The 23,959-nt window shown below is 53.8% G+C and overlaps 7 protein-coding genes across 7 annotated transcripts; 5 read left to right on the forward strand and 2 right to left on the reverse strand.

The window, feature by feature from the left end:
- Nucleotides 1–965: 965 nt before the first annotated feature.
- Nucleotides 966–1,472, forward strand: CORC01_10252 (uncharacterized protein; the record flags this gene model as incomplete). Its single annotated transcript, XM_022621880.1, has 1 exon — nucleotides 966–1,472. One exon carries the CDS (start codon nucleotides 966–968, stop codon nucleotides 1,470–1,472), a length of 507 nt encoding a protein of 168 aa, XP_022471596.1.
- Nucleotides 1,473–2,656: 1,184 nt separating this feature from the next.
- Nucleotides 2,657–4,892, forward strand: CORC01_10253 (uncharacterized protein; the record flags this gene model as incomplete). The annotated part of the gene is made up of 3 exons (XM_022621881.1): nucleotides 2,657–3,424; nucleotides 3,477–3,807; nucleotides 3,856–4,892. 3 exons carry the CDS (start codon nucleotides 2,657–2,659, stop codon nucleotides 4,890–4,892), a joined length of 2,136 nt encoding a protein of 711 aa, XP_022471597.1.
- Nucleotides 4,893–7,212: 2,320 nt separating this feature from the next.
- On the forward strand, nucleotides 7,213–8,748 carry CORC01_10254 (uncharacterized protein; the record flags this gene model as incomplete). The annotated part of the gene is made up of 1 exon (XM_022621882.1): nucleotides 7,213–8,748. One exon carries the CDS (start codon nucleotides 7,213–7,215, stop codon nucleotides 8,746–8,748), a length of 1,536 nt encoding a protein of 511 aa, XP_022471598.1.
- A 1,610-nt stretch (nucleotides 8,749–10,358) lies between these two features.
- CORC01_10255 (uncharacterized protein) lies at nucleotides 10,359–11,571 on the reverse strand (the record flags this gene model as incomplete). Its single annotated transcript, XM_022621883.1, has 2 exons — nucleotides 10,359–10,614; nucleotides 10,751–11,571. 2 exons carry the CDS (start codon nucleotides 11,569–11,571, stop codon nucleotides 10,359–10,361), a joined length of 1,077 nt encoding a protein of 358 aa, XP_022471599.1.
- Nucleotides 11,572–16,406: 4,835 nt separating this feature from the next.
- Nucleotides 16,407–17,989, reverse strand: CORC01_10256 (SAM domain-containing protein; the record flags this gene model as incomplete). Its single annotated transcript, XM_022621884.1, has 3 exons — nucleotides 16,407–17,434; nucleotides 17,490–17,651; nucleotides 17,719–17,989. The coding sequence occupies 3 exons, from the start codon at nucleotides 17,987–17,989 to the stop codon at nucleotides 16,407–16,409; spliced, it is 1,461 nt and encodes a 486-aa protein (XP_022471600.1).
- A 159-nt stretch (nucleotides 17,990–18,148) lies between these two features.
- On the forward strand, nucleotides 18,149–18,541 carry CORC01_10257 (uncharacterized protein; the record flags this gene model as incomplete). Its single annotated transcript, XM_022621885.1, has 1 exon — nucleotides 18,149–18,541. The coding sequence occupies one exon, from the start codon at nucleotides 18,149–18,151 to the stop codon at nucleotides 18,539–18,541; it is 393 nt and encodes a 130-aa protein (XP_022471601.1).
- Nucleotides 18,542–22,709: 4,168 nt separating this feature from the next.
- CORC01_10258 (uncharacterized protein) lies at nucleotides 22,710–22,994 on the forward strand (the record flags this gene model as incomplete). The annotated part of the gene is made up of 1 exon (XM_022621886.1): nucleotides 22,710–22,994. A coding segment is annotated over one exon (285 nt), but the record flags the coding sequence as incomplete, so codon positions are not given.
- Between the last annotated feature and the right edge of the window lie 965 nt (nucleotides 22,995–23,959).

Here is a 23,959-nt window from a genome sequence, read left to right on the forward strand (position 1 = left end):
GCCGGTAGAGCCTCATCGATGATCCCGGGTGAGCTTGTGCGAGGTGAAGGCCACTTCCTGGTGAGGATCGCGCGGTTCAACGGCCAAGTCTCAAGGTTTTCTTAGGGGTCTGGAGTTTCTTCCGTCGAAAGGCGGATTGAAGGAGTATGGTTAAATCTCCCAAACAAGACAAGACTTTTGGCGATGATGCAGACTGTCGAATCCACCTACGGCATGGCGGCTTATCGGGAAGGACGCCCAGTTCAGTTCAAGCTCCTTAACTCCTCCTAAGCCAGGAATAGTGGTGATAATGATGATGATGGAAAGCAATAACAACATCAAGGTGGTGTTTGTCCGTCTGCCTCGCCGGTTGGCTCCGCCATCGACCCTGCCCAGTACTTGAGGGACGCCAAAACAGCGAGAGGACACAACAGCGCAGTGCGGAAAACCCAGGCTTGAAGAAGAACAAATGTTAGATACTACGGCGGGTATGGCTGGCTCATTCGGATTTCCCGCTCTAGAGCCTGTAATTCGTCCGCCTGCGCGTGTGATTTGGAAGTCGAGTCTGGCATCCATCCGCCTTAGCGCTGTTGCTGTTACACATCAGTGCGCCGAGCACTCTCCCGCGGGCTACATTGTAGTCTAGCCAGCTTCTTGGTTGAGTGACCAAGCCTCCAAGGGGAAGGGGATGAAAGAGGCTAGACCCAAAGTGTCGGCGAGTCTTGTCAGAATTGGAGAGTTGGTGCCCAGTTCTGCTCCATAACGGGGGGAAGTGGAGGGAAGGGAAGGGTGGCTCGGGACTCGGGAGAAAGCCTCCCTGAAGAGTTTCCCGGTCCGCACCGGGCCCTCCCTTGTCCTGAAACCCGCTCTTTCCCACGCTGAGACGCATGGCCCCCTGCAAGTGTCGTCGCAGACCTTCAGCACGCTGCAGCCTCAATACCTAGACCAATACCTAGGCCAATAGAACCCTCAAATGCCATTCCCAAATGGACGATACGTCTCCTGCTAACAGCTCCCCCGCACCTGTCACGCAGCGGTATGGTAGCGGTACACCATTTCAGCACCGTCCCGATTCGGCTCTTCGAAACTGCGGACTGGTCGACCTTCTCTCTGGCTCTGCAGCTGTCTCACCTTCTACAACACCTCACACACGCAGCGAGCTGCACAGTCCGAAGCACCCTCGACCAACTTCCGACCACCTCACCCCCCGGCTACGATCTTCATCATGGTCATGCTGCAGACACAACTGTAGGGGTGCATCATCCCTGTTCTCTCCCCTTGATGCCCACACCTCCAGCAACTTCTCTCGAGTCTCGACTCTCGTTCGCCGACCACCAGTTTACATCCCCCACTGCTGTGAGGATGAAGCATACGCAGCGATGAAGCTGGCCCTCATCTCAGTCTCGTCTCTGCTCCCCTGGGCGTCTGTGTTCTCCTTCAGCCCCCAGACCGACTTCTTCCAACGCCGGAGCATCAACTCTGGCAATGATTGACAACCTACACGCTTCGGCCTTCTCGTCTGCTCTCTCTACCCACTCGATCGACTCGATGGGCGACAGCCATTCCAGACGCCTTCCACCATCCATGCTTGCGTGCCTGTGCCGGCCGGGGTCCCTGTGTCTCCTCCCCTGGTGTACCCCGTAGACGACTAGACACCAGGGGAATGGATATAGGAGAAGAGACCAAACCAAACGTTGGGAGTAGGGGAGGGGTGGACCTTCTTCGACGTTGTTCGCCGTCGCCGTCGCTGCACCTGTCTCTGGAGAGAGTCTCGATGCGAATCTTCTGCTCTATACGGGTACTTGTCCAAGTGGTCTGTACTCGGTGGCGCTGCTACTGCTGCTGATGCGACGCAATCGTGTTCGGCCCTGCACGTCAGTCCAAGCAGAAAGCCTGTGCCTCACGTTCGGATATCAGAGAAAGAGACGAAAACCACAGCAGCATCAGAGCCATAAGCAAGAGCACCTACGGTCAATGACCAATTCTACCGATTTTTTTACTGGTTGGACGAGTCTGAAGTCGTCCTCTGGCACTGTCATGACAAAAAAGCCAAACCCGCGCGACTGACCGCTGACATGCTCGACGACAGGTCGATCCACGGACCACCCACTAGTGCGCCGCAGCCATCGGCTTTCGCGTGCCAGTTCCTGCGCCAGTCCTAGTCAGTGCTGGTGCCCGCATGGGGTGTCTGGATGTATCCCTGAAGCATCTCGGGGGGCCATCTGTCATGCAGCATGGGTCTCCCCGCGAATGATGGATTGATGATCGACCCAATCTGATACATACTGTCGCCTCTCGCTCGGCTGCTTCTCACGGTTTCTCCCTTCTCCCTCCTCTCCCTCTGGCGCCTGACATCTACGCCTGTTGCGTGGTGTTCACTACCTTTCTTCCATTCTTCCATACCAAGGCCGGCCTTAATTTTCATTTCATTTCTTTTCTAGACCCATCTGCTGGCACTGACGTCTATCTTCTTGTTTGTTTATCTTCTGCTTTCTCATCCGCACTCTTACAATCGAACGATTTCTTCAACAAGAGTCCCGCCGTCTAACTTCGTCCGTAATCCGATTCAACCGACTACAAGTCACTTCGACTATCGTCAACCAATGGCCATGGTCGGAAGTGATTGACAAGAAGGAAATTTTGGCGACTTTCATCGGTCCGGAAAGGACAGGATAGGATGGCAGGAGAGAAGGGCATGGCTCCTCACGCAGTGCCACGGGGTCAGAAGCCCTCAAAGAGACGAGCTCCTCGCGCCAACTTCGCTGTGCCGCCTTTGCTTTGGGACCGCGATGCTGAATCCGACAACGAATATGCCAATCAAGTTAGAGGTGCCACCGGAGGCGTGTGGAAACGGGCCATCAGTGCCGGTCGCAGGCATGGGGATTCGGTAGTGGAGCGTCGCTCAGACAGCGATAGCGACAGCGACAGCGACAGCGATGACAATGCGCGGAAAAGTCGCCTCAAGAATCCTCCACCCCAACAGCAGCAGCAACCTCCTTCAAGGCCAGATACCCCCAAAGTGAAGCCTCCCAATAATGTGGCACCGGGCAAGTTGCCCTTAGCTACGCTCCGCCCGCCGCCAATGATGCGCCCTCCTCCGGCGGTCGTCGCCGCGCCGGCTGTGCAACCGACCCCCGTGAGAACGCAACCCGCCGCCACATCGAACCCCCCGGCTGTACAGGCTCCAGTATATGTCGAGCAACCTCAGGAGACTTACATCGCTCACCCCGAGATTCCAGTTGAGGCACCACAGCGCCCTCCCACCCCGCCGCCGCCGACCCATGAGGAACCCGCACCGCCGCCAAACCTCGCTCCGGCTGAGCCAGATCCCCCACCACCACCGCCGCCTGAGCCCGAACCTCCGCCATTGCCTCCAACTACCATGACGGTGACAGCTCCTGCCCGAACCGTCACACTCTTCTCCACCATGACGCCCCCGGATTCGGTAAGGACCTATAGTAAATGAAGCATGTGGGTATGTCACTAACTTCGAAAAGCCCTGGCCTAAGAAGCCTAAATACTCTCCGTCACCGCATCCCCCAGTAATTACTCCTACTCCTACAGTACCGCCCGCAGTCGCCGCGCCCAGTGGACCACCTGCTTTACCCCCCTTGCCATCAGTCGATCCCTCAGCCCCGAGGAAAGGTATCGACGGAGAGAATCGCTCAACGCCCACCATTACGGCCACGCTGGCTTCAGCAGTCCTTCCTGCAGCGACCACTTCCTTGTTGCCGGGCTTGGCCAGTGGTGGATCTAGCAAGGACGATGGAAGGCCGCCACGAATGAACCCCGAAACAGAGCACGCTCTCATTGCTGTGGGCTCAATAGGTAAGTTTTATGGGTCATACAGTCCCTGCGGAAGCTGACTATGGACAGGATCATTCATTTTTGCTTCATTCCTTGTGTGGATTGTATGGAGGACGATAAAGAGGGCGGGGCTGATGAGAAGGGAAAGGGTGTCCGGCTACCCAGGTGACAGACCAGGCATCAGCTCAAAGCTTCCATTCTTCAAAGGATCAGGCGGATGGGAGAATCTCGAAGGCCGCCGAAGCGAGCCACCTCAGTACGAGAAAGGACCGCAGGGAACACTTCGCTTGGACACTGGGTTCTATGGCCCTGGCGGCACTTACCCTGGCAACTACAATTTGTCGCAAGCTGATAACCGCGGCAGCCCCATTCACCAGAGTCCGACAGGCACCATGCCGATGAGAATGAACACTACCAACGGACAAGGCACATACAACAGTCAACAAAATCCGTTCAGCAATCAACAGAGTGGTTATACGAGTCAAGTCGGAACATATGACAGCCAGACCGGGACTTTCGTCGGCCACGCGCCCAACGGGTCTCTTGCTCACACTGTCGGACAATATGGAAGCTCCGCGGATCCCAATATGACTCTACGGTCAGGCGTGGGAGCTGGTGCGTACTTCAATCAGTCCGAGCTAGCACGTCAACCATCGGACGCCTATGATCCGGCTCGGCGGCAAGTCAACCGTGCAAGCGAGCTTTCGTCAATCTCTTCTGGCTTTGGCGATGGCGACATTATTATACCCGGAATGCCCGGCATGGTGCTCCAACCGCCGCCCCCAGTGTCACAGTCACTGAGAGCCAGTCAGATTGGCGTCGGCCGCTTCTCTTGGATGAGCAAGACCAACCGCGAAACGATGTACACAGAGGCTAGCGAGGATCTCCCACCGAGATTCAGGACGGTCGACAGCTGGGTCAACCAACAGACCGGCCGCGTGAAGAGAGCACAGGCAAGGCCAGAAACCGGTGAAGACGTTCCGCCCGTTCCGGGTTTACCGGCTGGGACGGGCCAAAACGGCTTGCCGCCTGAGCCTCAGTTTACTTTGATGATGCCAGATGGGGAGGTACCCCGGCGGCCGGATATGGGGCCGAACCCGCAGTAGCCCACACACGTGATCCGGACACACGAGGCTCTTTTCTTTGTTTTCATACCCAAGCATGGCGCGGATCGACATAAGTCATTGGGAGGAGCAGGGGGTTGGAAAGTGAGGTTAGGTCGGAGCGGTTGTAATACCAAGTCATATCACATACATACACTCAGAAAGAAGGAGAGGGAGAGAGAGAGGAAGAGCCTGGAGCCGGGAGGTGATCGGCTGTACAAACAATACCTTCACACACAAAACAATGTACCCATACAACTTCTGCAATGCTTCTTCTTCAAGCCTGGCGCTTGGCTGGCCCTGCAGAGTTAGGCATTACTCAGCGTGCCTTTCTTCCCCCCTTGTACAGGTACGTTTATGGAGATTGGGGATTCGGGTGTTGAGGCAGAGGTGCCAAGACGAGGATGGTGAGGAGCGGTGTAGTGGTGTAGCGGGTAGTAGGAGGTAGGAAGTAATACAAAAGTCCAACAAATGCACACGACTTGGCCATGTCACTGTTGATTATTGACACAAGAGCGCCTTTTGTCTTTTGAGCAATTGGCTGCAGAGTTGTTTGGGCAGCGTGGGCTTTCCTTTTCAGCGAACTCGGGATCGTCAGGCACACCCATGTTTGGGCGAATTGCTAATGCGGGAGGGCGATCTCTTCGAGCCGATGCGCTTGTCAGGCACGCCAGGCTGCTTTAAGTGGAAGCGATTGTATTAACTGAAACCACTGTTCATGGCACAATTGCTTAGGTACTAAATTGAGTGCTCTGCGTCTGCTTACTGGTCTGGAATCCTCGCAGCGTCGTAGTGAAGCCAAGAGCTGGCCGGCACGGTGATGATGAAGCCTTTTCGCCATCGTGTGTGGCTGCGTTCTGCTGGGTGACGATCCTAGCGTCGGCCTCTCCCAGACAGTCCCCATAGTACACTCACGTCCAAGCTTGAATTCTCCTTTGTTTAACAAGATGGAATGAATAAGCAAGAAGAATCCGCTTCAACAAGCTGGAGAGAAGGATTCTCGCCTTTGTGGAATGACAATTTTACAAACAAATCGCAGTCTGTAGGACGCCAAGGCATACTTACGAGTTGCAAACTCGCAGCAGGATGCGGGCTTACGAAGCATTTTGAAGCGCAGCCTAAAGAGAGGCGTTGCTTAATTCGCTGCGGAGAGAATAGAGGGGGGGAAAGAGCCGTCAATCAAGTCAGCGAATCCATTCTTTGCACCCAAATTGCCAAAATAAGAACGAAAGAGACTTTTGACAGGTTGACCAGGCCCAACACCACCCCACCATTGGCCGCGCGTTTCGGAAGGGAAACAGCACGGTTTCCAAAAAACCGTTGCGGGGCCCGCACCGTCCCCTTGGATGCGCTTCCAGGTTGACTCCACGAGTCGAGTCCACGCAGTGGAAAGCAGTCTGCACAGCCGCACACACGACGTGCCCTTCCAGGCGACCTGGCGAATCAGCAGGTTGACTCACCTTACGGATAGGTAGATGAGAAATGATATGGTGTGGCGGAGCGGGCGAATGTGGGGACCATGGGCGTGGCTTGCGTCCAATCCGAGCGGCTGGCGGGGCAGTTGTTGACGTACATCCTGTTCCCGCTGCTGCGAGCCTACGTAGTATGACCTGCCACCCTGCCGTGCCTGCTTTTACACTTTACACTCAGCTTCTAGGTTATGGAGGGGCGCGGGTGCATGTGCCAGGCTTCCTGTTCACCAATCTCGCTCCTCCTGCAAGTTCGCTGCAGTACCACAGCTTCTCCCCCCACGCTTGTTCACGACACGAACCGGTCACTTTTGCTAAGCCAGGCTTCAACCTTTCTCGACGGCGGGGTGCCCTGTCTTGAACATACTTGGCTTCCTATCATTTTGGCTTTCCTGTACCTCGTCTGATCAAGCTATCGTAAACCCCCACTGGCATTCCACCTCCCTTCGACGATCTCCTTTGGAGCATTGGTTTCCCTTTGAGTGGGGCTATCTATTGCATACCTTAGATCCCGCGGATAGATTCGAACAAGGACGTAGGTATGTGACTGGTAGTGACCTATCCCTTGTCTTTTGATCCCACAACACACAAAGAAAGCCAAGGCGGACGGGTGACGGACGGATTTGAGACTCAGCCCACTTGACCTCGCACACCCTTAGGCCCGGCAGACCTGCCTTGCCGGCCTGACCCTTTTTATCAACGCTGTGTCCCCCCCTCCTCCTCCAAAACGCCCACAAGCGGCGCAGGAAACGTCACTTCCTTACCTCCTCAACACCAGGATCTCCGACAAACATATTTCTTTCCTCGAGCCAGCCAGTCGGTCGCCTATACAGCCGTCGCCGCCGCCGCCCAAGATGCTCGATGAAAACCTACCTACCTTCCACTTCCGCCCCTCTTCCGACAACCCTCAGAACACGATCCTCTACTTCACCCACCAGGGCTCCGATCCGACGCCAAACTACGTCCTCAAGCGTGCCGACCCGGCCAATCCGGTCGCCCGCAACAAGTACGCCGCTGCCCTCACCGACATTGCCTCACAGCAAATTATCTACGCCGAGGTCCTTGTCGAGCCGGAATGGACCCAGCCAACACTCTCTGCCGCCGAGGTCCGCGTCCAAAACGGAACTCCGGCGCCACCCCAGCCCATCCTGCCCGACCAGGTCACGCTGCAGCTCTACAACCCGGATTCACAGGTCGTCTTCAAGACCAAAGCCGGGAGCTGGGGCAAGTCCGACAGCTGGGAATTTGAGATGCCCGAACAGAGCTTCCGCGCGCCGAGTGCCAGCCTGCTTGACCGGTCCTCCGACGACCCGCCCATCAGTGACACCGTCCCTAAGGTCGTCTTCCGCTGGAAGCGGGACGGCAGGCTGAGCAAGGACATCACGTGTTACATGGTCGGGAAGAGCGTGGCCGGCAAGAAGAGCAAGGAGCCTGACATCACGGTCGCCATGTTCAAGGACAGGAAGCACGAGAGCGCTGTGACAATCTACGAACCCAACCTACAGCGCGTGGACGTGGAGGACCGCAAGGGCCTGGACATTGTCCTGCTGCTCGGCGCCGAGATCCTCCGCGACTTGTTCCTCAACCCCAGACAAAATGTCTTCAACCTGACAGCGACGCCGCCGCCCACGACCGGTCGTCGCAAAAACTCCAAGCCCCCTCCGGCATCCATGGCGTCATCCATGGCCCCGGTACCACCCGTGGCCGCCATGTCCGGCGCCATCGGCAACAAGCCCGCTTCGCCGCCCGCGCAAACCATAAACAATGGCCCTCCCAGGCCCAACGCCCGCCAGCAGTGGGAGATTGACAATGAAACGAAGCGTCTGCAGGCCATGGTAGCCCAGGAAGAACGGCAGGCACGCGAGCGCGAGCGCCGGGACGCCGAGGAAGCGAAGCGCATCAAGAAGATGCTCGACAAGGAAGAGAATGAGCGCCGAAGGAAAGAAGCCGAGATCGAGGCCGAGACGGAGCGGCTCCGCAGGCTCTATGGTGTCCCGCCCAGCGAGTCGAACCCAACCCTACCACCGCGTCATCAACCGCCGCCCGGAAGCACGCCGGGCTCGTGGCACGTGGCGCCGGCACAGCCACCTCGACCTAACAGCGCAGGGCCGTACAACGGGCCTCCGGGGACCAGTGCGTATCGCCCGCAGGTGCGGTTCGCGCAGCCGCCGCCGCCGAGTGGTGTGCCGTCATTCCAGCAGCAGCAACAACAACAGCAGCAACAGTCGCAGCAGGCCGGTCGGGGGAAGCTCCCAAACCTCATGTCGGGACTGCTTCAGGGACCCTACGCGAACCCGGCTGCTAGCGTCAGCAACTTCTTCCATCGGGACCGGTCCGAGGAGGAGGAGAGGAAGCGCAAGGTCGCCAAGAAGCGGAGTGTGCATTTTTGAAAGCGCCCCATAGTCTAAGACAGGCCGGGGTAGGGATTCGCCTTTCTCTCTCTTCACTTGAAGATATTTGCGGCATATTTTGGGCATATTTTGGGCGTTCTAAGGGTTTTTGGCATTCGTCGGCAATCATCATGAGCCAGATGGTCTGAAGGCTAACATGGCATACATGCCTTTCCATCTCAGGTGGATCGTTCTTCGGCGTCAGGGGTGGGAGGGTGTTTCTTTTGATGGATATACCATTTACTAGTGGTTTGGGCATAGAGAGTCACGAATTTCATGATTGATACGTTTTAAATGCTCTTCCTGCGTGTCCGTTGACCACCGTGGAGGTTACTAGGGGTTCATGATACCTGGTACTCGTATTACACACTCAAGACTTACCCGGTGTGGAAAAGAAGACGAGGGAGAGGATGGTCACGGTCGATAGGTAATTTTGATAGAGCCATTTGTCAGATGAGAGGCGAACAGACGGTGGGTAAGGTACTGAGATGGCGATGGCGTTGAATGTCATGGGCTGACTGACCTACAGACACACGGCAACGATTATATACCCAGCAGTACATGTACGTTCTGCACGGGGTAGGGCTATAGAAGGTGATTTTGCCTTCCCTGTTCCGAACAGTCGAAAGGAAAAGTTGCCTGGAAGCTTAAGGCGGATCACCGGATGGTTACACCCCCAATACTAGGTTAATAGTCTCCTCCCTTGGCTGTAGATTGTAGCTTCTAACCCCGCAAGGGACCTTGTATCTGGATTTTTTTCCTACTTTTTTCTCTCTTCTTAATTAATACCCGTTATATTGAATGTCTACTACTGGATTTTGCACGCAAGAGCTATCCATCACCCACCAACTTTTGAACCCAACTAAAACCGAATCCGTCACCCAATCACGGGGATGGTTGAACATTTTACACATTAGTCGAATCATGCCGATTCCATTCCAAGTCTTGCAAAGGTATGTGCTTTGTGAATTCAAACGGGTCGCACACGTGGGAGGTTGAGTCGAGTCCCTATGTAGGGGAGTAGAGTCTGCCTCCTCGAACCCTGTATCGGCCAGGCGACCTCGTTTTCTTTTTCGTTTTTGTTCTTTACACAGACAGATGTCAAAAACGTAGCCATATTCTGTAGATTGAGACGGCTGCATTGGGACTTTTCTGTCGGATAGTCACGATTATCTTGATGGGCAAGTGCCCTCTACCGTGTGGGCCGTTCCCCCCGTCGCATTACACAAGCTCACAAAGCATATACGTTGTCCCCCGTTTCCGCGATCACTCAGTATTTCAGACTGCTTGGAAGATGGCAGGGGACTCTAAAGCCTTGGCATGAACAGGATCAGGTTGTGAGGTAGTTGAGGAATATAGGTAATTCGCCGCACTGAAAGGGGCTCCAGAGAGGGAATCTAGTGATTCAATGATTGGTCAGAAAGAAAAGTAACACTGCGCTAAAAATTGCAACAAGGAACAGCATCAAACTTTATGGACTACCCATCCTTACTTTACCAATATAAGTAGAACATCATAAACAGCAGCAAGTAATCGTCCTACAGTGTACAGGCTTGCTCCTCTTATTTCGCCCGCTTTCATGATAAGTTCTCAAGCGTGACCATATTTCTTCAAGTGATCCTCGCGCAGTCTTCCACTTTTTCGACGATAGCCTCGTTGGAGGAGGGGGTCTCGTCATTGTCCGTGGTCATTTGCAGGCCGCATAGCAGATCGACTGCCCCCAATTTTTCTTCCAAATGTTTCTTCTCGTAGTTGGGAATGATTTGAAGATGCCATCTCTCAATGTGAAGTTTTGCCGTCATGATCTCGGCATCAGACCGCTCGTCGAGGGTCCAATGAGGCCCCGAAATTACGGATACACTTCCTCTAAGCAGCTAAAGTTCTTTGGAGGCTTCGCGGTTGTTCTGGTCGATCCTGAGTTCCAATCTGTGTCGCTTCAATCCGATGATGGCTTCTTTTTTTTTGCTTGTCCAAAGCAGTCTGGAGTTCAGCCACCTTGTACCCCAAACTCATTTTCTCGACGACACTTTTTGTGTTGGTCACGTTGAGTTCTTCAAACTTCCTGGCATATTCGTCTTGACAAGCTTTAAGCTCACTCTCTCGCATCTTCAATACGCCTGCGACAGCTTGATGAGTGTCCTCAGACATCTGGAGCTCCTTCTGGAGCATCTCGATCTTCCCAGCGTCATCTGCGAGCTGCTTACTGTGGGATTCTATTAGCTTTGTTTTAGCTTTCATCGCACGCCTTTGGTGTAAACCGATTCTCGCGGCATTGAGGGAAGCTTTTTGCGATATTTGCGCTTGCAAATTCCGCAGTTCCTGCCTGGTCTTCTCATGTTCTTTGGAGGCATCTTTAAGCTGATGCCGAAGTTGATCTCTCTCAGCTTTGACCTCGGAAATAGTCTTGTCGTGATCCTTAGTGGCTTCAATAAGCTGGCGTGAAAGTTCGTCTCGCTCAGCTTTGACATTCGAAAGAGTCTTCTTGTGGCCCTCGCCGGCTTCATCAAGCCTTCGTAGAAGCTGGGCTTGCTCAGCTTTGACGTCCAAAAGCTTCTTCTCTGCCTCTTGATAATACGATGTGAAATCGAGTGTCGTGTCTTCCCCGAGCCGGATCTTGGCGACTCCATGCACCGCAAGGTTGATTTGCACCTCATTAAGCCTTCGGCGCTTTCCATGGGGCATCTTATCATGGTCTAGTTGATCCAGCGACCCCGAAGGGGCCGGAGGGCTCCAAGTGAATGAGTGACCAGCGCCATTCGTCCCGAAGGAATATTGCAGGCCATTAGGTCTAGTTGATGAGACGACCTGATTCTGCTGGCTCATGATGGCTGGGACTTCGTTTCGGTTTTTGATGAAGATGTGCTAGCTCTAAACCTTGGTCCGGTTGGGACGCGCAAGGAACCTTGGTTGACGTGAGAGAGGGCTCTCTGGTTATCAAATTGTCAGCATGGATCAAGAGGGAAAACGACTGGAATGGTTCAGAGAGAGCTTACAAGGCAGTACATCAAGCTCGCGAGTAACAGGCCTAGTACTAGAGGAGGTCCGCTCGCTCTCGAAAGTGGTTCGACTTCCTCAATGTTAGGTTGGTGTCCGTTGAGTCAGAAGTAGTGACAAATCTCTCATCAACAACACCTCAACTGGCTTGTCTGATAGGAGGCGCCCAGAAAAGATTGCGTGGCACAAATCAGGGATGGGGAGGGGAAATGTTGGTGGTGTCGTGTCGGAAACGAAAGTCGAACGAGTTGAGTGGGCAAAAGCGAAAGGCAACACCAGAACGAACTTGGAGTCGAAGGAAGCAGGAACTGTCGAGGCCGGGTCACTTCAAGTACCAAAAGGGAAAGAATTAAAATCGCCACAATCGAATATCGTGCTCCTTCCCATTTTTTACATCGCGGTGGCTGTCGCCTGCTTCAACCCACCTTCTTCATAGTTTTAATACTTTCCTTCTTGGAGAAGGCCTCGTCATCATGTGCAACTTGCATGCAGGCTTCAGTTGAAAAGTATGCAGCGCTACCGAGTACTTTGGCCTTTTTCTGCATATAGTGGCTACCTGCTAGAAGACCACACTCCAAGCAATTATCTAAGCTAGAGGCTGCACCCTCTTCTATGGTTTCTTCAGTCCGGTAATCCTCTCGGGCGGGGGGCATATAAATCTTCGAGCTTTCATCGCGAAGGATAAAGTCTGTCCCCTCGGCGTTCTCTATAGCTCAGAGCTTGATGTTACTTGCAAGGTCCAAATAATCAAACGTGAATGTCACTCCTAATGGTAATATCGATCTCCCAGCAGTCCCTGGGGGCTAATACATCAATTGAGCTGCAATGCCTCCTTCAAAGCCGAATCAGCAGGCTTTCACATCCGTCTGTTGCGCAGCGCAATGCAAATGTATAGAGTACACTTGATTAGAAAACTACGAGGCTTGGATGACCGCGCAGTCTGAGTCGAAGTGACACCCTATGTTTCCCCTGTTCCTCCTCATTAGCACAACGATACAATCCCCAAAAACTAAAAGATAGCAAACAAGCAAAATAATAACAGATTGCCCAAAGGCGGAATCGAACCGCCGATCTTCTCATTGCGTTCACATTTCAACTTGATCGTGAGATCTGGCTGGAACAGGTACTAGTGAGACGCTTTACCACTGAGCCATTCGGGCTTCTTAATCTGTGATGAAGTCGTAGAGCGGTGAAGAGAATTATATTCCTGTGGGACAAACGATGGTGGATCTTCGCGGAACAAGAGCCCTAATTGCGTCGAAGAAGCCGGAAACGTGGAGTTGGACGACGAGGTGGGGGCTTTCGGCTAGATATGTACGTTAGTTGACAAACCGCCCGAACGGGAAAGCCGTTGATGACATGTAAGGGGCTATTCCGCCGGCGGATGGAGGTCTGAATGTAGAAATGCTTCAAGGGCTAGGGCGAGCTGGGCAGAAAATCTGGAGGATGGTATATGAGAATCCAAGTCACAGATTTCGAGAGGTTGTGTCCAACTTCCTTATGAAATCCAGCTCTGCAGAAGGCATTCCTACAACGCAAGACGTCTTTCGGCCTAATAGGGATGACACGGCACCTACCCGGCATAAATGCATGAGAAGTAGTATACAGCAAGTCGGAAGATATATCGACGCCCATGACTTGGCATTCGGCAACTGAACCATCCCATCCATAACACAGCATCATCAGACGAGTGACATCGGGACACAAACCTCAAGCTCATCTCATTTCCACCGCTGTCAGTCACTTCATGCGCACGATTCAACACATCATTCGTTTTTGACGGCTTCACGGCGCTGATATGACTCCCTCTGCCTTATCCAAGCTGACCTGGACCTTACTCGCGAGCAGTACAAAGGGAATCCCCGTTTTGCAAGAGAAATTCCTCCACCGTCCCAGAACCATTCAACCTGCGACTTGACGCCTCATTCCCCGAACCCGACTATGCCAAAATTACGACAAGGACTCGACTTGTACAAGTGCTTGTACAAGTGAGCCCCCCCTCCCCTTCCGTTCCATTCTCCCATCCCAAAACACCAAACGCCCGCCAAAAAGCGAAGACCAATCGAACATGTGGGGGTGGAGGGGAGGTATGGGTGTTCAACAAGTCTTGTTGAGTGAGTGATAGTCACCTGGGAGCCAAACCCAAGAGGCGGCCGGAGCCAGGCTTCTAGGAAACCTCGGGAAACCTGTCCTTCGAAGCTCAACCAATTTGGCCCGTCGACCCAGTCACGTCCCGTCTACCTGCGACGCCCTGCGTAAGCGGACGGTACCGTGTTTTTACTCGTGTGCCTCTCCCAAATCGAGGCTCGCTGTGACGGCCGTGCCGACCTCACACCCCCCCCTCCCCTCGCGGATCTGGTGAAATTGACAAGTTTTTTTTAGCTTGATTCTCAGCAAAGAATCAACTCTTCAAAAGCTCTGAGAGTCTCTCTGGTTCACCGTGCAAGCCCGGCCATTCTCTGCCCAAAGTTGTTGCATGCCGTCAAATGAGACAGATAAGATCCTGGGTCGGCTAACCAGAGATGGCAAGCTTGTTCTGTCTACTGTACCTCCTTCACCTCGTCTCACCTGTAACCTCTCACCCTCCAAAACCTCGTATCCGAATAGTAATCCCCGTCCGGTCAATCCCGCACCATTGCACGCAAACAAGCCATACTGATACCCAACATCCCGGACGCCATTAAACCCCTTCTCCCACTTCCCGTCGCCCCTGCCGGATTTTCTTGTGGCGAGAGCTATCCTGACCAAGACTCCTCGACATCCTATAGAGCACTCAGCTCAAGAAAGAACGAGAATTAGCCACCCCCGGGGAACTATCCACCCACCTCCGCTCCGTCCCGGCGGCACGCCGAAACCTCCTCGCCGAAACCGCCCCCAACGTCCCGAAATGGACACGAAAAAACAGGGTCTTTCTCCTTCTCCTCGCATTCCCTCAAGTTCAGGGTCCAAATAAGGAAACCTGCTCAGTATCGTTGAACCCTTTTCCCCAATTGGTCTCCAACGCATTCCCAAAAGCATCCAAAAGAGCGTCACAAACGGCCATTCCGTACACTATCCTACCTTCTTGTCCACACGGACTTCTCCCCCCCATCAACCTACCTTATCTACATGCCACACGAACCCCTCATCACATACCCCAAACCTCAACTTGCAATCCATCCCTCCTACGTTCCATCCATTGCCATCATACATGCGTACCCTCGAACCTTTTCTACATTCTTCAACATCCCCCCCCCCCAAAGCTGTCACTTCCAGAAAGAAACAAGAGAGGGAGCATAGTAGAGAGTGGGAACGGCAAACCACCAAAGAAACTCCACCAGACTGAGACATACAAAACCCGGCCCTCCGCCGCACCCGAATACCACGTCCACTACCCACCCACACACACGCACACCCTGACCCCGGTCCATCCAACCTGTCCACCACAGAACCCGATACTGGTACTCTGCCGGGGACAAGCTCGAGGAGACGAACCAACGAACGGATGAGAGTGACTCTACTACGGAGCTACTCCTACTGCTGCTACTGGTTGTCCCCAATGCCTTCAACTTCTCCAAGTAACCCCATGAACAGCTCCCCTCTCTCTCTCCCTCCTTCCCATATCCATTCATCGTCATCCGGCACAACCTCGTTATCGTCCCCCCCTCTCCATTCCCCCCACCTCGATTCCTTCAATGACTCCCATGCGAACCAGATTTTGGCTGGCCTTGGAACCGCGAATCGTCCCATACCATCCTGAGAGCGGACCCCCGTGCCTATAGAAGGCGAGTGTACGTACGTACATATAGCTTTGATCCTTGATGAGATCGTCCTGTCTGTCCCTTCTCTTGGCGCAGGTACCTACGCCGTACGCCCAGCAAACATATGAGACCGTCATCGTGCGAACACAATCAGCGTGTCAGGTCAACAGCAGTGACCACGGCATGATATATGCGCCGGGACAAACAAAGGGAAGTCACGGTGCGATGTCCGATGCTATGTCTGAATCAAGGGGTGAATAAATTGATGTCGAGAATAAAAAAGAGCTCCTTTTTGATAGCTTACGCCTCTCGTGTCGCACAGAGCAGATGCCACCCTCCCAAACCCAAGACATATCCTGCCTCCCACCCCCAGCTGTTGGTTGCACGTTCGCTCCAAGTCTCATCAGACCACACCTCCTCCCCAAATACAACATGATACACAGGCACCTTACTCTACTCCCCGCTTACACCCAGCGTAAGCCCCATTTAGATAGACCCTAGATCTCCGAGAGTACAAGACTCCAAATAGCTTTGAGGAAAATAAAAAGGTGTTCCATGACGGCATTTGATGGCCCGATGTCTCGTCCGGTCGAGGCTTGAGAGCTCATACACAAAAAAACAATATTTGCTCGGATCCATGTTTCGAGTTTGGACAGCCCAGGAACTGTTGCGAGACGAAACACCGTGGACAAAAACCCCGCCCAATCGAACCCATACATTGTTTCCGCGACAGTATTCCAAAGCAGTCGTCTCTCTTCCGCGCAGCGCTATGCAGGTGAACCCCAACTCCGGTATGCTCTGGTCCTGTCGAGCTCCCAGCCCCGTATCCTCCACGCGGCTGATGTCCACTCAAATAATCGGATGGGAAAAAACTCAAATCGAGGAAGGATAAGCTTCGAGTATGATCAGTAATGGTATCACACCCTAAATGATACCACCAGGCGGATCATAGCCCGTTGTCGCGCCTCTAGCTCCGAGCCCGGCGCTCCCTGGTTGTTCTGAAGACGTATCAACTTGTGCGTTGTTCGTCTTCCGTAACATGAACATTGGCTTCTTGCCCTCTTTATCCAGCTGCTTGAACAGAATCAGAGGTTTCTCTTCCAGCCCTAAGCAACGCTCTTGATCACCATAGACAATGTAGAGGGCATACTGATCCCAGGGTGCATTGATCTGATATTTTTTGAGGGCGGCGGGTAGCACCTTGTAGCACGGGTCGTCCATGCTAACTCGGAACGACTTGAAAATCTCGACAGATGCATTGCTCGTACTGGGTGTATCGGGAGCGGGGGTCGGTCCGCGTTTCGGCGCCGTTTGCTGTTCCCGGCCTTTGTATCCATGGTCGTTCTCGGCAAAGGTTGATCGTGTAGAAGGCGTCGGGGCTTCGGAGCGGTCGGAGCGATAAGATCGAGAGCCCAAAGTCGCGCCGCCATGTGTTGGAGGAGATGTCGGCGAGGGCATATTCGGAGAAGGATAGCCGGGCGAGGTAGCCGTACCTGACCCGTTCATGGCCGCCAGGTGCGACGAAGACAACACGGCTCGTTCTGCAGCGTTGGAGGGATCCAGTGTTTGTTCCATCGATCTTTCGTGCGTTGTTTGCAGGTGCGATGGCGAATTGTTCTTGGGCGTCGTTCCTAGCATGATCCTCTTGGTGGAGTACTGTCGCTGCAGGCTCATTGACTGAGTGGAAGAAGGCGTTGGAGCGGGAGGCGATACGGTCTCGTATCCGTAACCCTGACTGCTGTTGTTAGAGACATTGGGTAGTGGTTGCGATGAGTCTTTTGCCAAGCGAAGCGCAGGCAGCATATCCTCCCGTAGCCGTCTGAAGTCTTCGGAGAGTCGACGCAGGTCCTTTTCTACCATGCTCATCCGCTCGTCTCGTAAGCGGAGCTGCTCAACCAAGTGCTTAATATCCTTCAGAGTTGCTGTTGCATATTGAGCCTCCGCGTCGGCAGCTAGAGAGTTTAGGTTAGTTGAAAGTTCCTTCGTACGAAATGCGGCATCACCTACATAATGGCACGTAATGGTCGCTCTCTATCGGGATGTCCTGGGCCTTCTTCACATCGTAAACGCTCTTCAGGATAGTGAGGCGATGGCCGACACTGGCAATACCCATGGATTTCAGGTCATCATGTTGTAGAGCAACCAAAGCTTCGCCAACAATCTCGTTCTCTGGTTGAAGACGCAATCAGTAAGGTGCCACAGTGCAGGTAATGGTCAGAACAAGAATAAAACCTACCAACGAAGCTGTCGGCATATTGCGGCAGACCGATTGTGCTGATAAAATCGGCGCACTCATCGGCGGTCCACTCGGAAATTATCGTCTCGGGCAAGCGGTCGGCACTACTGCGGTGACCGTAGGTGGTGGGCGTGTGTTCGTTGGAAGAGGGAAGCTCGGAGTCGATTGGCGAACCTTCGTCGTCGGCGACGGGCGAGTTGGGCCCAAGGCTGCGCTCGTATTCGTCGTCGGCATCCGACTCTGCATAGGCAGTGCCCGAATCGAAGTTCATGGCTAGCAGTGTTTGATCGGCGGCTCAGTGACGGAGGAGAAGAGGAGGTGGTGCGATGGCACGTCGACGAGGCGAGGCGACGATAGTAAAAGTCGGAATAGTAGGCAGCAGTCAGAAGAGCGGGAAGGAGATGAGGGCAGGCTGGAAGACGAATCGGGAATGGGTGCCAAGTGTCGAGTGTCGAGTGTCGAGAAGCGCCGGCGGTGCCCTCAGTGTGAGGAGGTCGTGGCGGCGGCTGCGGGGGCCCGTTGCAGAAGAGATTGGAAGTGTGGAAGCAGCACACAGGATTGGGCTGACAGCAAAGGGATCGCGAGCATCGGTTCCTGGGGCGGCTGGTCGGCGTCTCTGTCCGACAAGTTGGATGGAAATGGCGATGTCAAAGAGGAGTGGGTGAGAGTTGAGATGCGCAAGAGCGAAGAGGCTCAATGGGAAGACACGCTACTTGGACAGGCTAAGGTCGTAGACTGCAGGAGGAAGAAGGACGAGTCGGCTCCAAGATGGGATCGTCGTTCGGGTTCGGGCTCAGGCGAAAGAGTGGAGGGAAGCGTCTAGCAGTAGCAGCCATGCAGTAAGAGCGGCGGCGGCAGCGCAGTTAGGTAATAATGGCAGTGAGGGCGGTGCGTGTTGCTTGAGGAGGGGGGAGAAAGACATGAGGAGTACATGAGATTTGGGTGCAGAACGGTACTGGAGTAAAGTAGCCCTTATGATGGGCTCCCGGTGCCTAATGCCTTGTACGGGACGTCCTGAGGTACGGATACGTAGTAGGTACAGAGTGAGGTAGGTATCCGTAGAGTTGCTATGAAAATGCTGCGTGTGCGGTGGCCTGGTCCACGTCCCAGTTGGGTGCCCGCCCACCTCTAGTCGAGCCGCGAGTGTGGGTGCGATCCAGGACAGGCCCCAGCAGCACTTCTGCCCGCCATCCAGTGAGAGGAGCACCCCGTTGCCTGTGCCAGCCCGGTCCTTAGCTGAGGTAAGATACCTATACCACCCGGGTTGGCGTGGAATGGACATGCCCTGACAGAGATGCGTGGCCAGGACAAGGAGACAAGGAGGAGGGCAGGGAATTCACGAAAAGCAAGCAGCTTCCCGTCTTCTTTTCGGTTTGCAGTCTGCTTGGGACCTAAAGCCGTACGTCTCAGTTTAGACGATTGGTTAGTGTAGACAACGGAGAGTAAGGTAGCAGTCAAACAAGAGTATGTAAGCATCCTAGGCATGCCAGAGAGACATACAGACGCCGCTGCGGCGCCACCTTGCCTGGACAAATGTTTTTCTTTTCTTTTTCCCCCTTGACATTGCATATGCAACATGATGGACGACGCAAGAATCAAGAACCAGCGCACGCCACACACACACACACACACACACACACACCACACGCAAGTGCCAACCCAACGCCTACCCCCGGTGCCCCGGCGGCAGTGACATGCAGATGCCGACGTCAACAATGGTCTCCCGGCCGGTTGCGAGATGCTGATACATTACCACCAAAGACGATGGGGCGAAGTATGCGCCGTGCCGCCTTTTTCGGCCCATTGCCGCGGCCACAGGAGCTTGTTAGCGCCCAAGGGGGCCATCCCTGCACCATCCATGGCATCCAATTGCTTCCATTGCTTGAAGATGCCCTCTGCCCGCCAAATGTGAATGATTCTTACATCCAGGGATCAGTCTTCACATCCAGGCTGGAGTCTAGATCCCTGACACCCTCGCCAAAGCATGCCTGGCCTGTCTAGCATACATCATACTGTAGGCCGTAGCAGTGAATCTGCAGGCCCGGCTGAAGCTGAAGCTCGACCTACCTACCTGAAGGTACCGCATGTCTCGCCCGCCTCCCGCCATGTCCTTGCTTCTCTGCCAGAGACAGTCTCCGCACATTGCATACGGTATCAGTGCCTGAAGAGGTTGACGAGTTTTCCTGCTGCGTCTAATATCGATGGCATGTTCCAGAAGCCATGCCATCTGCATCCACATCTCCAAGGCTGCCCCCGATCAACCTGTGTCACGGTAGTCAAGTAAACAACGGAATAACAAGACAAAGGGGGGAACTCGACCCAGCGGAACAAGAGATTTTGACGGCATGCAAAATTAAATACGGCCCAAAATGGCCCAATAGCTGCCTACCCGTGCAACATTGGCACGCCGCCCCTCTCTGTCGGTAATTGGGACCGAGCAGCCCAGCCGTTGCCAATCGCTAGGCGATAAGTGGACCACCAGCCTGGAATTGTCCCGCCCAAAGGACCTCAGTCTCCCGTCCAGTCCACCGTCCAGTCCACCGTCCACCCCTCCTAAACGCCGTGAGGCCTGCCACCACAAGATATCGCAATGGAAGTTGCCACCAATGCTGCCCTCCCACGGCAGGAAGAAACATGATCAGCCCAGTATCCGTACCTTTCCTTGCCTTGCCTTCCAGCTAAAAATGACGACCTTCATTTCAAATACAATTCGGTTTCCTGCCAGGGGGGGATACGACTCGGCTGCATCCAACCTCAATCTTTAGCTCGACTCCTCGAGTGTTAGGTTACAGAAACTTGGCTTTAACCTCGACAGACAAACACAAACACCAGGGCCGAGCACTGTGCACGACAAAAGAGAGTCAGGAACCCGCAGCGAGAGCCATGCGGTGAAGTCATTATCAGATGCTTTTGCCGTTTCTTCTTTGCTTTACCGTCCAAGCACCGTCATGTCCTCCACCAACCATATTGCTCAATCCCAACCACTGCCTGCACAAGGTTAAGGATGACCTGTATCACCTCCCCTCCGCCGAATCGACCTGGCCTGCCTGTCCTTACCATTTCTGCTAACCTCAAACTTCCCAGGAACCTCAGCCAACCGTGTGCCACATATCTTGGTAAGGGATGCCCGAACTAAAGCTGCTTTCCGGCAGAGAGTCCCGACCATCATCCCCCTCCGCAACGCCCATTCGCCCAAACGGCCTCTCCAGGGTTAATACCAGCACCCGTCAATATGCAAACTCTCTCCCAGAAACACGCCAGCTATCTCATCTACACGACCTCACCTTGCAAAACGTTGCTTAATCGGCCCAGTCTTCTCCTAGCTGCTCCATTCATAGCTCTCCGTTCGGCTACCCCCGAATACAATTGGCAAAGACAAATGCCCGACTGGACCTTGAACCCAGCAACCCGAACATGCTATCGCGCACACTAGGTATTGCAACTCTGCCTTCCATCGGTTTGTAATTTGTATAGCGCTCAGCCTGTCATGGCCAGTGAACTCAACCCGACTAGACCGGAGACATCACAGACGTGCGCGTGCCGACTCCTCTACGATCGAAACGGAATGATTGGCGCTCCTCTACGCGTTTCCATTGTGCGTTCCCAATGGGGTTCCGTCATTTTTACCTAGGACTCCATCGTACACCTTGAAGCCCGTCCCCACACTTCCCCAGCTGCTCCATTGGACACATCACGGATGGGTACGGGCAGCAGTGTATCAACACGCGAATGAGGCATTTTAGCCTACAAACAAGTCGTCGCCGTCATATCGAAAGGCCCAACCAATAATACCAGTATCCTCGACTAATCAGTTGGGGGCCATTCATCATTTAACGTTATGGATAAACACCCACTCGTCGCTGCCGCAAACCAGCTGCCATCGCGTCCAAGCTGCCATTTGCAGCCCGTCGGACCCCCGATTTCAAAAACAGAATTCCCTACAAGGCTAGGTACGCATATTAGCCTCTCGACGAGGTTTTCGGCAAGAAAAGGCAAATCGATGAAGGCGCCGATAAGTGCACCCGACAGATTAAGCCCTACGTCGATCATCCTCGGCTACCTCTCGGCTCGTCCCCTCCTCACCTTTGCTGCCCGTCTGGCCGTCGTCTCTAGTCTCTTCCTATCCAACATTGTTCATCGCAACTCTTGACCGCGGTACAGCCACCCCGTTGTTTCCTCTGTCTCGTCCAAATCTCCTCTTGACTTGGTCACTTATCCTCGGCTGAAACATACAGTCTCGGTGGACATATTTAAGAATTGTACTTGACCGTATCCCACATCGCCCACTTCCGAGGAATTCAGGTCAATCATCGACAGACGCCTGGAGAATGAAGGAAATCCAAGCCCTGCGCGGCCCCTCCCCCCAATGCCACCCCGCTTGGTGTGTGAGTTTCAGGCTCTCTGCCGATCCATCCGTATAGAACACTAGAGAACATCTAAATTCGTCCATCGCGAACCTCTGTCGCGTCGAGGTCAGCTCTTTCGCTATTGTATCGCTAATTTACACATGGCAAAAGTTTCGCGCCAGTAGATGCGCTACCGAGAAGACAAACATCAAATTGGGAAGAGACTATAGAATTAGGGCCCAGTCTTTCGGTTGTCACATCTGACAGTCTTTCAGAAAAGGCCAAAAAAAAGTTGTCTCTGTCGTATGATTCCGGAGAGCACCCACATCGAACCCCTCGGACCATCTCGTATAATTAAACGCTATCCTGAATCGCCAACGTCTTTACCCTAGAGTTCATGTCACCATCTACCTAGCGCATGCTGCACTATCCTGCAGCACTGCACGACCTGTTGACACCTCGCCAACTCTTATCTGGTATTAGATACGAGACGCAACCTTTTCTGTCTCGCATGCTTTCGAGACGGAGTGAAAAAGATCAATACGCCAGATCTTATCGTTCATCTTAAGAGGGAAAAAAAATCCTGACACCGTGCTCACCTGCCCGTTCACGGCTTACAATGTGATGCGTTGACGTTGGAAAACTCACCACACGAAGCACCCAGAACTTTCCCCGGGCCCCATTTGCAGTGCCCTCCTCAGGATCCTCAGGAGCAAGTCTCATCATCATTTCCCAAAAGTCCGAGACCCCTTAAGCAAACATCCATCAACCGGCCACCCGCCGCACCGCACCACGGTCGAGCGCACATCCAAACCTAATATGGCAGGATTGGTTCGCCGCTTATTCCGGAAGAGGCAAAGACAACTGCCCATCTCTTCCACAGATCCCCTCTCTGTCGAAAATTCCATCCCAGATAAACTTCGACGCTAGAGCCTCGCCGATCTGACGCCCTACGCCATACTTACATTACATAGGATCCGAACCGTGGCTCGCTCGGCCGAGTCCCTCCTTTTGGCCCCCCTTTTCTTTTCCTTTTTTCCGCCCTTTTTTTAAGCTCGCAGCTCGCAGCTCATCCGCACATCATCCGCTATCATTCCGAGTGGCCCCTCCCATCACGGACTTGAGTTGCTTCCCGAAGCAAGAGAGTCTGTGCCGAAGCTTTTTCGGTTTTGACCAGGTGGAGACATACGTTCGACATCGCCCACAGAATGCGATCCTACCAACCAAGTATCGGCCCCAGTGCTCAGTAAATATTAGCATCATGTGCGTGTGCGCCTGTCATCTCAAGATTTAAAACCGGGCCATTTTTTCCTTCCCCTTAAGGAACTGGCTTGATCTAATTTGGGGAAAAGTGAGTCGTTTGGCTAAAACACCAGCTGACGCCGATAAGAATCGAATCCAACTCAATCTACTCAGCGAATCTACTATCCGAATCGGGAGGACCTTGCCGCACCACCACCACCGTCCCGATGCTAACTCATCCGAGCTCCGAACTGACCTCATCTCACCTCAAGTTCTGCATCTTCCCAGTCATCTTTGTCGTCGCACCAGAGCCGCGCGTCGGGCTTCTGTTGCCGTTTCCCATGTCTTGTAGAGCGAGTGCGAAAAGTTGCTACGCGACGGTTGCTCCCGAGTGTTGCCAAACCTTGACTGATCTGGTTGGTTTTCTTAAAGCCAAGGAGATTTTGAGCTCGTTAAGGCCATGGTCTTCAGTCAGAAGACGCGCGCGCCATGAAATCAGTGTGAGCGGCACTTCCCTCGTGAGTCGGCTCATACTCGTGACATTGTCTCGTTCCCGGTCCTTCCACAGTGACAACTCTTTTCCTGCTGCCTTGCAGTTGCAAGTGTAGAATTACAAGGAAGCCATTGATTGCCTGGGCATATTGCAGGTTCTC

This window comes from Colletotrichum orchidophilum (genome assembly GCF_001831195.1).
Source record: "Colletotrichum orchidophilum strain IMI 309357 chromosome Unknown Scaffold_100.1, whole genome shotgun sequence".
Classification (NCBI taxonomy): Eukaryota; Fungi; Ascomycota; class Sordariomycetes; order Glomerellales; family Glomerellaceae; genus Colletotrichum; species Colletotrichum orchidophilum.